Source organism: Ictalurus furcatus, chromosome 9 (assembly GCF_023375685.1).
Source record: "Ictalurus furcatus strain D&B chromosome 9, Billie_1.0, whole genome shotgun sequence".
NCBI lineage: Eukaryota > Metazoa > Chordata > Actinopteri > Siluriformes > Ictaluridae > Ictalurus > Ictalurus furcatus.
The window spans coordinates 14,426,560-14,439,470 of NC_071263.1; the positions used below are offsets into that span (position 1 = coordinate 14,426,560).

Below are 12,911 nucleotides of genomic sequence, written 5' to 3' on the forward strand. Positions count from 1 at the left end.
CTGAGGAATAGTTAGTTTGAAGGTTCTTGAAAGGGACCTGGAGCCACCATGAGTAGGTACTACTAAGTGCCGGTCATTGATTGATCACAGATTGCATGAGGGAATGTAAGCCTTCAGGAGAGAGTTGAGGTAGGAGGGTGCTGTTCCAGACAAGGTCTTGTAGGTGAGCATCAAGGCCTTGAATTTGATGCGGGCAGCTACAGGAAGCCGGTGGAGGGAGATGAAGAGGGGTCTGACAGGGTGTGACATTATAAACTGACCCTAACAGTGGAACCGTGATCAATCTTGAGCATTACAATTCAACTTAAGTTCTAAGTCTGAGGAACATGAATGTGCAAAATATTTATATATGTTGCTACATGTACCTTGTAATGTGCTCTAGAGATCAGTTTTTCTTCCATGGAGCTAGGCCCATCCTGAGCCGAGATATTGAGGTAAACACCTGTATAACCAAAATTTGTTGTGTGCCATGACACAAAGATGGCCATCGTAGTTAAACCAAGTAAAATGAAAAAAGAAAACTCAATACATAGAGGTAATCACTCAAATAAAAACTAAGACAATTAAAAACAGTCGAGCAACCTGCATTAGACCACTTGAGATAGAATGACCCATTTGCTTTTTGCCTCATTGTGTCCTTTAAGTTGAGCACTGGGGAAGTATGCCTCCACTTTTGTCACTGTGTTTTTTAACAATACATTAAACATGTTCTTCTTCTCTTTTTTTTTTTTACAGAAATACCCCATCTCTCTCTCTCTCTCTCTCTCTCTCTCTCTCTCTCCCTATCTCTCACTCTCGCTTGCTCTCTTATTTCATGACTATCTGTCACTCAACCTCAGTGGAGGTCATTTGTAATTGATCCTCTATGTTAAGTAAAACTCTGAGCCAGCTTGTCTCTATGCCACATCTGTAACCTACACAGAACAGTAATGTTAGCTAAAAAACCCAGACTGTTTGTCACAGACATCAATAGCAGTGTATCAATGCAGGCACCATTAGAATGCTATACCAGGTTAGTTAGCTAGGTTATCAGCTATGTTGCTAAATTTCTTGCTCTGGAATCAGGTGTGGGACTGCTTGTGTGAGGAAAAAATTATGACAGCTTTTCTCTTCCATTATTCATTTGCTCTGTATGTTCATGTGTTTGGACAGAGTGGTTTTAGACAGCTGTTTTGATGGAGGGTGTGCCAATGCTAATTATGGAAATAATTCCCAAGAGAAGTTTTTTTTTTTTTAAGAAAATGTAATTTTCTCTCAAAAACAAGTGTGGTGGTAAATTTAGTTATCACCACTGTCTGCCTCGACAAACATGAAGGGAGGATGCTGAGGGAAGCAAATACACTGTCCACTAGGGGCCGCGACACGGCTTTAAAATCACCTACAGAGAGCATGTCTGATTATTGAACATGTCTGAGCAGCCGCATTATTACACGGGCGAAGACATCCTAGAAACACACAAACAAACAAACAAACAAAATGTATCAAAACTAATAAATAAATAATTTTATGAATAATGAAACAAACATGGAAATAAATGAATGAAAATTAACATTAAATAAACGACTACATACATGCAAAAAAATATGAACGGAATACTGGAGCTTTCTGATGAAAAAACAAAACAAAACAAAAACAAAATTAATAAAGCAGTAACCAAATAAAATAGTGCATTATTTTGATGCATTTAAAATATATATATATATATATATATATATATATATATATATATATATATATATATATATATATATATATATATATATATATATATAATTTTATTTATTTATTTTTTTTACTATTACTCTGAGCAAGCGATCAGTAACGGGAACCGTCACAACAACCGCGGTGCTCACACGGAGCTTTTTGAATGTAGCGCGTAATTCCGGTTCCAGTAATTTCTACGGGCAACAAAATCGGAGGTTCTCGTGAAGAGTGTTCCAGAAGTCGCTTACCGACCAGACTGTTTCACACGTCTGTCTGCAAATATAATCCGTCCTGTACTTTTGAGGAAACATGGCTAAATGGGGAGAAGGGGACCCTCGGTGGATTGTGGAAGAAAGAGCGGATGCTACAAATGTTAACAATTGGCACTGGTAAGATAAAAAAAAAAAGGACGCTGAGCCGGCGTGCGGCTGGTGATGGCCATCTTTGCTAACCATGGAAGCCTTTAACATGACCGGCGCTTACGGAATCAGCTACCGTTACATATAAATATATATATGTAATATACATATATATATAATCTTTAAACAATCTGCCAGTTATATAGTGAGGTTACTTTCAGATACCGAATAGCAAACGGACAATGATATATTTGTGATAGACGTGGAGGTTGTCGGCAGTTTTGAAATGTAGCATTGTTTTACAGGCGCTGTTAGCTAGTCGGCTACATTAATCACGGCATGGACACTCCGTAGCCTCTGATCGTGTTGATCGCTTCCTTCTGGACCACAGTCGAGATGGCTCCAATATAATCCACACCGGTGCGAAGGGTTTTGGTAACGGGACACTCTCTGACATTAATAATGAGATGTTGCCTATATAGACAGCAGGTACATTGCTCTGGACTGATGCTTTCCAGGCTGTTCTAGGTGTTTCTTTCCTTGTTTTCTCCACATGAGTGAATAGTCTAGAAACATCGGCGCTGTTGCAGCAGAAACGCCTAGAACATATTTACTAAATATACCAATAAACAACGACTCCTTGAATTCTAGTAAGAAGCGTCTTTTGGCTGGGTTTAAATCACGTTTGAGTGTCCACAAGCCTACCAGAAGAATGCTTTGTAATTAATTACAAATACAATTTAAATTAAGTTCATTCATTCGTCCTCTGCAGCTGGACAGGGTCTTAGTGGATCTGGAGCCTGTCTCATGAATACTGGGTGTGAGGCAGGAATACACCCTTTGACAGTTGAAGGGCCCCCCCACACACACATTCAAACACATCAACTTACATGCGTGTTTTGGGGAGGTTCGAGGAAACAGACAGGGAGAGGAAACCGTGCACAGACTCTACACAAACAGGAACCCGAGTTCAGGATCGAACCAGGGATCAAGGTGCTGTGAGGTAGCAACAGTGCCCCATGCACTACCATGCAGCAAGAATGACTAGAAAGACCCATAATCCCTGTAGTTGTTTTTTTTCTTCTCAGTTGCCATTAAGTTGTCTTCCAAGAGGCATTTAGGCATTTGTGCTGTGATTTGGTTAACGAATGCAAATATAGTATTGCACTTTGTCATTTCCTGAAAGTTAGACAAGTGTTCTTCCTCCTTAAAGTGCTGAAGTAAAACTTGCTATGTCCTTGTATCTGCGATTTGGATTTGTAAACCCAAGCCGTTGCTTTCTTGGTCAGGACTGAGCGGGATGCCACAAACTGGTCATCGGAGAAGTTGAAAGATCTTCTGGTGGGCTTGCAAGTAGAAAACGACGACGGCAAGTGTGAAATCACAGAGCTGAGCAAGGTGGAAGGAGAGGCTTCTATCAACAACCGCAAAGGGAAGCTAATCTTCTTCTACGAGTGGAACTTAAAGGCCAAGTGGAAAGGTGAAAACAAGATCATCATAAAGCACACACCATGTAATCACAGGTGGAGGCTGGCAGCCATGTGCGTGTTGCTGCATAAGCACTCTTATGGCTGTCAGAATAAATGAATACTATTCCCTTATTGTGGCTTATTTTTATCATCTGTGACTTTTGAAATCAGAATATTAATAAGGAACAAAGTGCATGAGTGAATTGACTCACTCTTTTTCTGTGGCTGAACCTTAACTGGTCAAATAGTACACAGTACAGGTTCTGTAACATGTTACATCCTATGTAGTGAGCGCATTAAGGGAACAGGAAGATATCTTGGATTCGTGTTGGAGCTAAACTTAAGAGTTCTGCATGATGACCAGCTGAAGATAGAGGATGTTAGTAGGTCTAAGAGATGTTAAATATCAACATCAGGAAAACTGCACAATGTGTGAATTTGTGTAGGTTTTGATTGATTTAAAGGAATGATTGTGGGGTTTTGTATCATTGGTCTCTAACCTGGTTAGAAAATCTACTGACGACTTTGGCACTGAAGCAATCCTTAATCATCCTAGACCTTTATTTTATTTTTTTAAACAGGGACCTCGAAATCAGGGATCAAATACAAAGGGGAAATTGACGTTCCAAACCTTTCTGATGAAAATGATAAGGAGGACCTTGACGTAAGTTATTCTAGTGCCTAAAACACTTTATCTCTGTATTATACATTAATATTGTTAGTTTCTCACAGAGAAGCGCATCATCAGATTACATTATGCGCATACATGCAAGTGTGTGTACGTTTGTGTTTGACCATTACACACCCATCTAAATTATTCTCATTGTTCATATCTATTCATTTGAATAATTCTCACTATTCTTAACTATTTTCTCATAATGTCTCTTAACTGTTTAATAATTGTGGCTTTTGCTTGAAACAGATCAGTGTGTCCCTTTGTAAAGATGAGCTTGACACACCAGTCTTTACTCTGATGAAAACGGAGGGGGCAGAGAAAGTCCGCGAGGCACTCGACAGCTACGTCGAACTTCTCAAAACAGGTCAACCATTCTCACATCGTTTATGACAGCCTGCTTTGTTAATACTCCAGTAAAGGACTAGCAACCCCTTTCCCAGAACTTACTTACTTACAAGAGAAACTGCGTTACATCTAGTTACCAATGTATGAAAGGGAAACAAGCAAGGTGTGGCATCTTGAAGGCAAGTTTGCTTCCTTTAGTGCGGGATAACAGTACACTGCAGTTGCAGAGAGGAAACACTAGAGGTCATCAGATGAAGCCAAATTTAGTTTTAAATAGTAGACACCTAAATGTCAGGAAGTATGCCGATAAGAATAAACCAGAAAGTGTCTGATTTATAACACATATTTTCTTGTTTGTTTTTGGGGTTAATCACCAGTCCCACAAATAACACTGGAACTATTATTATTGTTATTATTATTTTAAATCAAGGTTTAGGAGTTATTCAGTGTGGGAGCTTTATACTGTGTGTGTGTGTGTGCGTGCGCACGCAGCTTCATGATTAATTTGTCTCTTCGTTTGCACACAGAGTTCACGCAGGGTATGATCTTACCGACAGCTAATGGTGTGAGCAAACAGGCGACCTCTCAGGCAAAAGTCAAGATGGATAAAACCCAGGTAGGCGTGGACATTTGCTGGTGGCACACAGTAATCCTCTAAATTGAGAAAAAGATAGAATTAAACTAAAAGTAATTAACTGATTTTAAGTGATGTGTGTTAATGAGGGGGGGCATGATGGCTTAGTGGTGAGCACGTTTGCCTCGCACCTCCGAGGTTGGGGGGTTCAAATCCCACCTCTGCCCTGTGTGTGGACTTTGCATGTTCTCTCCATGCCTTGGGGGTTTCCTGTGGGTACTCCGGTTTTCTCCCCCAGTCCAAAGACATGCATTGTAGGCTGATTGGCATTTCCAATTTGTCCATAGTGTGTGAATGTGTGAGTGATTGTGCCCTGTGATGGCTTGGCATCCCGTCCAGGGTGTCCCCCACCTTGTGCCCAGAGATAGGCTTCCTTCCCTGGGATAGGCTCCAGGCTCCACCGTGACCCCGTGTGGGATAAGCGGTATAGAAAATGGATGGCTGGATGTATTAATGAATTGAAAGACTGTATTTATCTTTTGGGAGCTTTGATTTATGATGGAATTTGTGATTTTCATGTACAGATTGGCTCAGGTGGCACAGCTCCTCCTCCCTGCACAGGAGTAAAGATCCCCACTTGCAAGTTCTCACTGAAAGACACTTTCCTCACTTCACCAGAGGAGCTCTACAGAGCTTTCCTCAACCAAGAGGTCAGTATAGTCCCATTTCATAACACAAAGTGCTCTCTTCAGTATTTTCTTCTTATAATGATGGTATGAATTCTCTCAAAAGCAGTAATCTGTCTGTCTGTAGATGGTGCAGGCATTTACACACACGGCTGCCATGGTTGAGGCAGAGAAGGGAGGCAAGTTCCGCCTTTTGGGTGGAAATGTATACGGAGAGTTCCAGGAGCTGGTGAGAATCTGCTTATTTATATTAGAAGTGCATCTACTGAGTTTTATGTGGGTTAAAGATGAAAAGAAGTGTCAGGGTCACTGCTGTGAATTGTTTAGGTTGAATATTGGGGTGACTGCAGTCCACAGTTGTACAATTCAAATATGTCTGCATTTGTAAGCTTCTCTTGCTGTCTGTTCACCCGCGCTCTTAGGGAGAATCTTCAGCTAGCTAAACATGAGCGCATGAGTTACAAAGCTTCGTATCTACAATAGAAGTAAATCGCCTCATGAAAAATGAACAGTTCTATGGATAGTGAATGAAAATCTCTCTGGGGTTTCCACAGGTTCCAGAGGAGAAAATAGTCATGAAATGGAGGTACAACACGTGGCCAAGCGGTAAGAGATGAAACTTTAACAAGCACCAAAATATGTTCAGCAGTCTGCATTAGTATGGAGAACAGAGTTCCAAACTTAAAAATATAATACGTTAAATTTGTCAGTAGATTCTTAAATAAATACATATAATAACTGAATTAGGGCTGCAACTAACGATTATACTGATAATCGATTAATCTGTCGATTATTTATTCGATTAATCTGATAGTTGGGTTAAAAGGCCAATTTTTATTTTCTGTATTTCGCAAAAAAAAAAAAAAAAGTTATTTCACATTCTGCCGATATTGTCCTTCAAACATTGTGCAAATTGAAGGCTATGAAAAAGGTATTAAATGTATCCATGTGGGCTATGCTATACACTGTGCAAAGGATTTTTTTATTTATTTTTTTTTTTTTACATATTAACATTATATTTTGAAAACATTAAAAACAACTGATTGTCCACAAGCTTTAAAGCAGAAGTTAAATCACTATATTAAAAATGTTTAAAAAAGAAAAACTAAAGCACAAACTATGTGTTAACTGGTAAGAAGTTGAATGTCCTGCAGTGTAACACACATTCACTCATCTGAACACAGTAATGTTACTTTATTCCGTAAATGTGACACTTCTTACGTTTATATACAATTACATGTTCTAACCCCATTCAGTTACTGCTCTCAAACACAACAACTTTTGTTTCTAAATATAGCTAAACATATTTGATCTTATTTTCACCCCAATTTCTCCATCTGGGGATTAATAAAGTATTATCTTATCTCATCAAAATGAATGTTTTAGTCAGAGTTATTTCACTTCCTTTCTATTGCATGCTGTTTGATTGACACGCATGCGTGGACTCGCGCTCATTCAGTGAAGTTTAATGGAGACTTGCTCGCTCGCCATCAGGACGAATCTTTATGTAAACTGTATCCGCAGCATCCGACACGACAAGCCACGTTAATACACTTACGAGTTTGTTTGAAGACCTTAATGTAGAACACACTCCTATTTTGGACGACCTGGATCATGAACTTTTCCCGCAGCAGCTCACTCTGTGACCTCCACTGTTTCTCAGATATGTTTTATTCATAGACTGGGTTTATCCACAGTGACGTCACAGACCGAACCATGGGTATGTCCATGATGACGGTCATTGTCGAATATTTTAATTATCGATTAGCTGTTGCAGCCTTAATCTGAATAAGTAACAGCGCTTTTATCATTTACTTAACGATTTTTTGAGGAATTTATTGATGTATATATTGATAGATTTACTGAAAGATACTTCCACACTAAGAGAGAAGACAGCAGCTGGCATTGCCTATTTTTGGGCTGTTATCCAAAATTTAGAATTTGTTGAAGAAAAAGCAATGGATAATTTTATCCAGATCCAATTTGTTCATTAGGTCTTATGTAGAAAAAGTTGATTTACGTATTTTTATATCCTTTTGTATCCTTGCCAATCTAGCTTCTACTTTTATGATCGGGCTTCAACGAGAGAAATCCAAATTCCTTACTTAAACGTTATTTTTAAGTTGGTCTGCTTATTATATAAAAAAATATTTTTTCATGATATTTGTGACATGCCTAAATACAAAAAAGGGCTAAGCCCAAAATGGCAAATATTAAGCTTTTATTGATCTTAACAACAAATCATTGGTCAGAATATTAGCAAGAGTTAAACAACTAGATAAAGTAATTTAGTGTAGGGCAGATTTTCCCTTTTGATTTCTTTAAATGCTTTATTTTTTTATTTTGTACACACATGTTAATTTGAATCTTACATCAAACATTCAAATAACTATCATGATTTTATTTTTGCGTACAAGAAGATTAGATAAGTGAATTTCTAGCTGTTCCCCCAGTTCACCGCAGCAAAAATAAACAAGCAAATGGTGGCACACAAGGTCTCAGGAGTGCATTTGTTTCATTCTTGATGCTTTTTTTGACCACTGATTTGTTATTAAGACCATTAAAATCTTTTGCCCAGGAGTGTAGAGGGCTTAATATAACACAAAAATTTAGTGTTTGCTTCGGTTATGATTAAAGTTAGAGTTGAATCTTCTTCGTTTGCTTCATTTTACTTTGCTTTGTCTTGTGTGTCCATGTCTGCGCTGGACTGTAGAGCACTATGCGACAGTGACGCTGACCTTCATAGACAAGGGCAATGAGACGGAGCTGAAGATCGAGTGTCGAGCTGTGCCAGAGAGTGAGGAGGACCGCACGCGAGAAGGTTGGCAGAGGTACTATTGCCAGGCCATCAAACAGACATTTGGCTTTGGTGCACGACTCTGCTGAGCTCCAACTTCAACCATCACCATATTTTGGCTGATTTTTATTTTATTTTTTCTTCCATATGTACAAATGAGCACCTGGAATGTGACTCTACTGAAAAACAGACTTCACATTGCACCATGTTTTACCTTTCTGGTTTTGGTTTCTGTGTTAAAAAAAAAAAAAAAAATTCCAAAAATCAGAAAAGAAAATGAATAGATACTACGCTTGACATGGAGTATGAAAGGGGGAGATCCGAGTCATTCTTTTCACGTATCACCTGTGTAGGTGTGTAAGAATGGTTTTGTTTGTAGCGCAATAAGATCTACATTTGGCACGCTCACCTCCTGACCTTGTCTGGACAGGGGCAGATTTGACTAGTGCCTTCTTTGAATTGAGAGATTAATTTATGGATTTATGGCAATGACTTGTCATTTAGGACTGATAAAAGCAGAATAAAGTCAAACCACTAAAGTAGTCTGGTTTGTTCTGATTGGATATGACAATTAATTTTTAATCCAATTCAAAAAGCTTTTTTATAAATGTTTATCAACATATACGGTATTATAAATGTGATACTTGCTGAAACATTTATTCTCAGAAAAGGACCCAGACTTGAAACAGATCCTGTCTTGTATGTTCAGCAGATTAGATATTAGAATTTGTGTCGAATGCGCAAGTGGGCATTTATTCCCCCCCCTCCCCCATATGACTGCTTTTATATTCATTTAAATAATGTATTAATTTCCCCAGAAGATTTTGTCTGTTTTATGTATCATGTCATTCAAATGAGCAGCTATCCTCAAGACATCATGCAGAAGATAAATATAGAAAGAAATATGAACTCATTTCATAACAAAAAGTCTGGTGTTAAATAAGGAAATGCTCTAGGGTTATAGAAATCTGATTTTATTTATTTTACCTCAGCATCACAACTTGGAAACGGGTGAAACTGTTTCATTCACTTTTTCTTAAAATAAATTACATTTTCATCATCCTCTTACTTTCCTAATGCTCAGTGGTGTTTTTCCTCAGGTTGTATTTGTGAAATATAAAGTAAGAGCAGAAAATGTCTTTCAAAAGTCATGGAACATCCACAGAACATCTTTACTGAAAACCTTAAAACATTACATAGTGTTGGAGCTATAAAAAATATCCATGTGTATTCTCACAAAGCCCTTTTTTTCTGGATTACATCAACAGTAAATGAAAGGTGGTCAAGGAACAGTACTGTGCTTTGATAGCACTGCTATTTCATTAGCTCTTTAACATATTAGATAGTCACAGGTTCAACAACAGTTATGAATCCAACAGAGGAAAAGAAAAAAACAAAGTAGCAGTAGTGCTCAGAATAGAAAAAAAATCTCCCTCTTATAGAAAAAACACAAAGTAATTTTCCTTATGTATTTAAAACTTACTAAAGTCATGAACAAGATATTTGCATAAACATTTTCACAAATATATTGACATTTGTTTGATCAAATTCAAAGCTTTTTTGTTATTTTAATTTTCTTTGCATTTTAATTCTGCCTCTGTAGCAAAAAAATACAAATAAAATTTTTTGGGGGGGAAATATTAAAAGAAAAACTTGTTGGGTCTTCATAAATTGCTAGTTTTCACTGAGATGAGCTACAGAGCCAGCTAGATGAGTAAATAATATCTGAACATGAATAATAATACAGATGATCCCACATGGAGAATACCTCTCATTTAGACCAATTTTTCCTTCTTATCTATAGTATTATAGCAAATGTTGAGAGGATCCAACTGTTTCACACATGTAGTAGAATGATTGAATGAATCTTAAGTGCTGGACTCACTATTTCATCGTCTGTTATCAAGGTGACTGTGTCTCCAAGCAGATGACAAGCTCAGACTCCTGACAAATGGGAGAGAAATCAAGCATAAGAAAAAAATACAACATAAGCAAAATGGATATACTCCAAGAGACTGAATTAATTTGTACAAGGAACTGAAGGTATATTTTCAACACAGAGCTCACAGTGGTAGTGTTATCAAGTCCAGATTGTTTTAACTGTGTCGCTTGAAGCTTACAGCATTACATTAAAATGTTTTAGGAAAGGTGTTAAAAATATTTCCTACACTAGAGGAGTCTGAAGGCTCAGTGTTATGCCTCTCGGGAAGATCCTCCTTTTCTGGTGACTTGGTTTTGATGGACATGTTGTGCCACTTCTTTCTATAATGGAGGTCAACAGTTATTCTCAAAAACATACCGCTACACTGTGACAGCGAATCCTTGGCATATCATCTCCAAAGCATTGTGATATGGTAAAACTACACAGGCAATAAAACTGTACAATGTTCTTCAGCTGAAATTTGGATACGTACCTGTGTCCCAGGCATTTCCCCTTGCCGGCTTTGCTCTCTTTAGCTGTTGACGAGCCGGAGGCCTGTTCCGCAAGCTCCTTCAGGAAGTCAAACAGCTTCTCAGACTCAATGCACTGTTTCCTGTAGGACGTAGGAAACAGTGAATGTGGTGACACGGAGGATTAAGCATATGAACATTATAGTGCATGGATATGCAAGATTTCTTTTTATTTTGCACACACTTAGTACAGACCAAAAGGAAGAGCAGAATAATAAATAAATGAGATATTGGTAAATCTAAAATAAGATATCTTTAAGCACTCACATGTGGTTGATGGACATGACTCTGCTGTTCTTGGACTGAGTGATTAAACTGGTCTTGGTGAGCAATGAGATCAAGAACATTTCCAGTGCTTTAGCTTGGCTTAATGTCAGGGAACATAACAGGGTTAACGCTTTTTCTCCACCTTGTAGTTAACATTTAGCACCGGGTTGATAAACAGGAAACGGTGCTCTTAAAGGATACATATGATAACCGGAACAGCAGTGGCCATTCTGCCCACCTCCGTATCTTTCTGAATGATTTTCTTAATGCGACCCTGCTTGGGGAAGTGCAACACAGGCTGGCTCAGTGAGAGGAGACTTCACACTCAGAAAAACCAAAAACTTCCAAATTACCAAGAAAAACCTCTGGTGTTACTCACGGGTGGAAAACGAACGTTGTATTTTCTTTTCTGTCCAGGCATTTCGGTCCTTTAAATACCCGCTTGCGGGTTACATTTTGATTAATATGACAATTTGGTGTTTGGCCTTCCATTTGTTTACCTTTCACAGGAAGTCCAGCGTCTGAAGTGAAGACAGGCGAGAAGTGATGAGCTTCACATAAGCCACGCCCACAAACTCACCTCTACGTCATGATTTTTTATTTAATTAGATAAACTTTTTTTTGTTGTTTTCGAATATTTTTTTTATAATGTATATACTTAGAATACTGTATATACGTTTGGCTATATTTTAAGTACAGGAACAACTGTGAATCCGGACAGACTAAACGTCTTGTTGTCATAAATTAAATTCGTTGTTTCTGTTTTTTGTTTTTTTGTTTGTTTACTGAAAAGTATATCGTCGTATACGTTTAAACGTTTAAGCGGTCATTATAATTGTAGCCATGTTTATGATATTTTATAATTTTACTGATGTGAAGAAGTGTAGCATAATGCTCGCACAACATATTTAAAGGAAGAAAGATTTATTATGCACATTATTATCCATAACAAATATAGCTATATAACCTAGAACAGGAATTTTTAAAGGAAACATAGCCAGTGGTTCGCCATCTATCCATATCTCTCTCTCTCTCTCTCTCTCTCTCTCTCTAGCGATTTATTTATTTATTTACTTACTTACTTACTTACTTATTTACTTATTGAAAATCACAATCCACCGTTATCAAACATATTATAGCCTATTATACTGAGGTCTTATGGCTATTAGGCGGTTTGAATGGCTCCTTCAAATGAATTGGTTTAATCCAAATCTAAATAATTCAAAAACATGTATGCCTGTAAATAGTGTCAGCTTGAACCTAATATGTTTTGGCGGTCGAAAGTTCAGGAATAGCAACAAAAATACACAGAATTTTATACTATGTTCATTAATAAATAAATAAATAAATAAATAAATAAATAAATAAGCCATGCTGAGGCTGGCTGCAAACATTTTGAGAACCCTAGGCCTAGCTAGAGCAGTCCAGGTTCATAGCTTTCAATTGATCGTGATCACCACCAGAGGGCAAAATAACTACAGTAGTATTATTAATCAGGCAAGAGTGGTAATGAAATGACAAAATCCGGGGAAACTGCGACATCTAGCGACGATCAACTGACATACAATTAAAACCTTGATGCG

General features: G+C 37.8%; 2 protein-coding genes across 2 annotated transcripts; one reads left to right on the top strand and one right to left on the bottom strand.

The window, feature by feature from the left end:
• The first annotated feature begins 1,897 nt into the window (after positions 1–1,897).
• Positions 1,898–8,887, top strand: ahsa1b (AHA1, activator of heat shock protein ATPase homolog 1b). The gene is made up of 9 exons (XM_053632535.1): positions 1,898–2,093; positions 3,353–3,543; positions 4,114–4,196; positions 4,455–4,572; positions 5,081–5,169; positions 5,712–5,837; positions 5,941–6,042; positions 6,368–6,419; positions 8,527–8,887. Exons 1-9 carry the CDS (start codon positions 2,014–2,016, stop codon positions 8,697–8,699), a joined length of 1,014 nt encoding a protein of 337 aa, XP_053488510.1. The 5' UTR covers positions 1,898–2,013; the 3' UTR covers positions 8,700–8,887.
• A 592-nt stretch (positions 8,888–9,479) lies between these two features.
• LOC128612404 (dr1-associated corepressor) lies at positions 9,480–12,335 on the bottom strand. The gene is made up of 6 exons (XM_053632545.1): positions 11,708–12,335; positions 11,530–11,602; positions 11,329–11,422; positions 11,025–11,144; positions 10,779–10,872; positions 9,480–10,554 (listed from the first exon to the last, which is right to left on the bottom strand). The coding sequence occupies exons 1-6, from the start codon at positions 11,747–11,749 to the stop codon at positions 10,513–10,515; spliced, it is 465 nt and encodes a 154-aa protein (XP_053488520.1). The 5' UTR covers positions 11,750–12,335; the 3' UTR covers positions 9,480–10,512.
• Positions 12,336–12,911: the final 576 nt, after the last annotated feature.